Raw genomic sequence first — 5,644 nt, 5'->3', positions numbered from 1 at the left:
AGAGTGAGAGGCACCGATTGGAGGGCACTGAGCGGGTGGAGGGGATTACAAAAGGATAAATAATTATGCAAAGTCGAGTCATGGCCGAAGCAACACCCAAACATTTGGAGATAGTCATCATCTCGAACGAGTTATAGTCGGAGCACCTCTTCACTGTCTGTTACAATATTAGAAGGGAGAGCAGCCACCCAGGACAAGCTAGTAAAATTTCTCAAAACAATAATCTAAACCCTAAGCAAATAAACCACACTCATATATAATAGATAGGAGTAGATTGACTCCTACCCGTCTTGGTAAATTAAAGCTATTTTTATTTTAGGGATTTTATAAAAATAAATAATTCGTGTCGACTTTAAAATCTCTTCTAAGATAACAATTTTCAAAAATCTTTATATAGAAGTCATTCATAAGTTTGAGTTTCAGTGATCTCGACTGCAAAAGTCAATCATTTAGCTAAATTGATTCAATTCTATGTATTCAAATCTTGAAAAAAAAAAGCTCAAAATTTAACACCCAAAAAATAGAATGAAAAACTTCTCATAAAAAACTATTCATCAAACAAGTCACTTGTTCCTTCTTTAAAACAGCCCAAAATAGCAAGTTACTTGTTCCTTCTTAAAGACACACACTTTCTCTTTCTTTAGCTTTCATTATGCTCTATTTCTTAGGTGTGATTCGCAGAACAGATTCAAATTCGACATTGTTGAAGCCCAAGTTAAACCTAGCAAAAAGAGAAAAAAAAAATGAACTATTTAAAAAGATGGGTGAAAAAAAAGTAAGGAGTAGACTGAGAATAGGGGTGTAAATGAGTTGAGTTGAGCTCGTGTCATGCCTAAATTGAGCTCGGAGGCTTGTGAACTAGCTCACGAGCTCGAATGACATTACCGTGAGACCACATTGAATAAGTAAACTTAGTGATTGATTGCTTAAGTGAAGGAAAAGTGTTGCAGCAACTCAACGAAGAAGGCATCGACAAAACAAGAATCCAATTAGTTGTGTCGACTCATGAGCCAACGAGTAGGGCCTTGATGAGCTCAAACTAGAGGTTGTTTCATAAAAATAGCTCCAGTTTGAGCTCAAGCTAAAATTTATGCTTCGATAAAGCGGACTTGCAAGCTCTTTGATGAGTCGAGCTCGAGTCAGCCCTCAGCTCACTTACACCCCCCCTAATTGAGAATAATTATTTTGAAGGAACTATAGTTGCACCTACTAAAGTCATGCTTGTTAAAGATAGAATTGACAGATTTATACATATAACATATAGAATAGAAGACGGATTAACAAAAGTATAGATCAAATTAGTGATGAAAGAGCATAAAAGAAAATCGGTAAACTAAGCATAGCATGGATACAAATTTTGCAAAATGATTGGCATAAAATAGGAATGATTGAGAGATGAAAATTTATGAAACCAACCTGAAGTTGTTATGATAATGATGATAGTGATACAAACATTTCTCCATATAGAAAGCATGTGCTAAACTAAGAACTGGAGAAATAAAAAAACTCTTAACCAACATGCATGACCTTCATTCATTTCTAAAATCCTTCAAATCTTATATGAGTTTTCTAGTTTTCAATACAATCTTTTTGTGAACCATGAAAAAGTAAAGGTGCACAAATGATCTACTTTACCTGCACATGAAGCTAAGCAAATGAGCGCTTCCCCCAAATATTTCATATTCCACCTCAGTCAAAATTTTAATGCTCCAGGTAATGCAAACAATATAAAGATGGTTAAGCGTTCAACATATAATGCATAAAATAATAAAGGGGCGCTTGCTTACATACAGGGCGTCCAAAATATTGTTATTTACAAATCAAGCGCTCGCCTTCATTCAGTTTTCAATTTCTCACTCGAATATCTATGGTCGCGATAAAACCCCAACCCATTTTTTTCATTTTTATCAAATTCACAATGGTTTGATTGCGGCACATGTAAATGCATGATTTCATACTCCAAAAAATCACCTAGGCGCTTGACTTGTAAACAACAATGTTTGTCGTATCTAATTATCCCAATAATAAAAGCACGTTATTGGGATCATAAAAATTCTCATATGAACAAGCACAAATTTTGGTGCAATGCACGCTTTTCGGTAACTATAAATCAAATCAAAAGGATTGAAACGATAACAAAATATGGCTTCATAAATTTTAAAGGAAACAGAGTGGACATCAAATGATGGAAATTTAATTACCGACTTAACACGATGATTCAATCAACATCAAAATCATTAAAATTTGAGCATGTTTGGAGCTTGAATTGATCAAATGGACCCTAACCATGGGGAAAATATTGCCTGCATGTGCGGACGACCAATGGTCGGGCAATAGCTCGGCATGGCTGGGCGACCATCCTCTTGGTTGGGCGACACATATGAGGTGTATGCTGAGTTGTTGCCCGATCAGACACAATATTTTCTCCCAACCATGAACTAGATAACCGTGTTCATTTCTATACCCCCACTCATGCATATCTATCGATGTGTAAACTTAAGTGAGTGTCCAGTACAAGCAATGAGTACAAACACATAATTAAGTAAGAAAATGATCAAGAAAATAGGACGATAAAAAAAGAAAATAGAGAGAAAACACAAAGAATAAGAAATGAAAATAAGAAAAAACTCAAAATAAGGGAAATGATGGAAGAAAATACAAAGGATCTACACTAATCAAATAAATATATAAGATACAAGAGTTTCGTGCTCCAGTAATCGATCATGATACATAAATCACCACTTGAAAAATTGATGAAGCAATGAGACTCAGTATGTTACTGCCAACTACAAAGGGTTTGTGGATGCACACACATTCCTATCCAAGAACCTACGGAGCCCAAAGCTCTCACATATTTCCTCATTCTCTTTTGGTGGGAATTCTTGAAGCAGATGCGGCAAGGTGAATGGCTTTAGACTTATGTTTGTTTTCTCATTGGAGGGCTCAGTCCATCCAAACATTTCCATGCAACTGTATCATAGATTGATCCAGGTAGCATTCAATCATTATCCTGCCCTTCATGTTATTCAATGTTGATATCATTTTAGTATGAGAGTTTTGGGGTTCTTGGGTCCAAACCTTTCTTCAATCAATTATATCCTCTTTGGGCTCCTGCTAAGATTGATTGGTAAATCAAGTTGAGGATTTTGTAAACCCAAGGTGTAAGATTGAATCTTGCTTCTCTCCTTCACAAAATTTAGGTCATATGTATGTAAACGCCCTTGAATAAAATATTGAAAATAAAACTGACATGTGACAGACTGACTAATTCATTACTTCATATCATTCATGTGTCATTTTTTTTTTGTAACTATAGTTTTCAAAAAAAGACTGCGGAACACGAAATCCAAGTATTTCAAAACTCCCTACTTGCCAACGGTCCTACGCAAGATGCCAAGAATCGTGTTCGAGCATCTTCCTTCCCCGTTTCCTCGATCTCCGCTTACAATCTCTCCTAACACGCTCCTCCTTGCCCGATCCCGCCAGAAGCCCGTTTTCTTCCTTCCCCTTTTCCTCAAACCCTAGAAATCACCCTACGTACAAGCGCCGCCCCAATGTCTCCCTCGGAAAGCTCTCGCCAATCTCTCCTTCCCAGTTTCCTCTATTCGACGTCGTTTGGACACGCGAGGCTTCTCACCGGGACCCCAAGCTTTCCGGATGCGAGCCCTCCACCGGCGCCGTCTTCTTCTCCGGCGCCGTTCATGATCCAGGCTCCGAGGGAACCCGGTCAGATCCAGATGTATTCGACGGCGTATTACGCTGCGTGCACCCTTGGAGGCATCCTCAGCTGCGGAATCACCCACCCGGCTGTTACTCCTCTTGATGTTCTCAAATGCAATATGCAGGCAATCCACATCAAAAAGCTTTTTTTTTTGGGTTTTATTTCGCTTTTCTTAGCTGCAAATTTTATCTGTTTTGCGTTTTTCTGGTTCCTGGCTTATACTAATTCCTTGCTAATGGATTTTGCTTACTTGATCTGTTATGCTTTGTGACTAATTTGAGGGCATTTGCATGCATACCACATAATTCTTATGTATTTACATATCTAAAATCCTAAGTTTCATATTGTGCATGCTTGTAGTGTCATGTATATATATATATATATGTATTATGAAGTGTTCTTCAAACTTGAAAATTATCTCCATCAAATTCATCTCTTAAAGTTCTTCAATGTTTAGAAATACAATTTATTCATAGATTTATAGGGAAGATATTATGATTATTTTGATCGCAAATTTGGGCACTTCATCAGATATTCATAGTTAATCCAGCTAATTAGCTGGTGTTTTTTTAGATATCTTAGTATTTTATTGTTATCTATATATAGTGTACACATTTACGCTTTGAGATTGACAAGTGCGCCAAAACCTAAAATTGATCAAATGTTTTTTTTTTTTTTTTGGCAGCATGTCTAGAAGATATATAATTATTTAAATTACATGATTGATTAGTTTGTTATTGGTCCACAGATAATCTATTAGTATATTTTAAAAAAATTAAAAAATAATATTTGAGTAAGGATTTATATAAAATTTATTAGGCTCTTTTTCTGGCTTTTATATAAAGATTAAAAATAAAATAAGGTATTTATAAATAAATTGCGACCAATATAAATAATTTAATAACATTTATATTAACTATTTGTTACAAAATTATGAATCTTTTTTTAAAAATGTTTGGCAAAAAAATCTTAATTGTATAATTTTGAATAATGTCCTCTTGAAGAAAAACAAAATCTTTAATTAGTAAGGGGTGTTGGATAAGCTGTAAAAGGAGTGCACTGCATCATTTTTGCGTGGGTTTTAGAAGTCTAGGTATTTGATCGAAAAAATTCCAATTTTTTTTCTTAAAATAGAAATGCATTTAGAATTCATTCCTAAGTTCATTTTATGTGCATTTGAAATTCGTTGGATTTGGTTGAATTCCAAATACATAGCTTTGTGTATAGTGTTTTTGTTCGCCACTGTCACTGCCAACCCAACCCGCTATTCTTTGCCATTAGCTACCGGCAAAATACGCTGACCACAGTCCACCGCCAATTGCCTCTGCTTGTCTTTTACTGAAGTTTTTGGTTACTGCCTGTTGCCGCCATCACCAACTACCAGCCGCTACCGTCCATCGTCAAACGCTGCCGCTGCTGACTGTCGATAATTTATGTAAGATCTCACATTCTTTGAAATACATTTTTTTCATTATACTCCAAACCAAAAAAAAATATATGAAATCTTACATTCATTCTATGCCAAACCAAACAACACCAAAGCTTTCTAAATACAATATGTCACTTTTGTATTGCATTGATTTGACACTAAATTACTTTATAAACAAACCAAATAGCTCCTTAGGCAGTTAGGTGTCTATAAATTATAAATCTCATAATCATGACCCTAATTCAAATCTTTTTCACTGCAAGTCTCTCCTTTTAACTTTTGCAAAATTTTAATTACCAGTATTTAATAATATTTTCATTTACAAAAATTATTTTCTTGGTTATGCACTCATGTAATTATTACGATAATATGAAGATTCTAATTTCATCATCAAAATGATCTAATGCTTAAAATATATGTATGTATAAATATATATATATATATATATATATATATATATATACACACACACACACACACACATATATGTATAT

At 34.9% G+C, this 5,644-nt stretch overlaps 1 protein-coding gene across 1 annotated transcript in view; it reads left to right on the top strand.

Annotated features, from left to right (window-relative positions):
* Window positions 1-3,116: 3,116 nt before the first annotated feature.
* LOC110021545 (mitochondrial phosphate carrier protein 3, mitochondrial-like) overlaps window positions 3,117-5,644 on the top strand; it is a 5,927-nt gene continuing 3,399 nt past the window's right edge. Inside the window, exon 1 of the mRNA XM_020720083.1 lies at window positions 3,117-3,845. Within this exon, the coding sequence (XP_020575742.1) occupies window positions 3,555-3,845 (291 nt within the window). The 5' untranslated portion in view covers window positions 3,117-3,554. The remainder of the gene's footprint in view (window positions 3,846-5,644) is intronic.

Source organism: Phalaenopsis equestris, unplaced genomic scaffold (genome assembly GCF_001263595.1).
Source record: "Phalaenopsis equestris unplaced genomic scaffold, ASM126359v1 Scaffold000134, whole genome shotgun sequence".
NCBI classification, from domain to species: Eukaryota; Viridiplantae; Streptophyta; class Magnoliopsida; order Asparagales; family Orchidaceae; genus Phalaenopsis; species Phalaenopsis equestris.
Note: the sequence above shows the minus strand (reverse complement) of the source record. Positions and strands in the feature narration are given on the sequence as shown.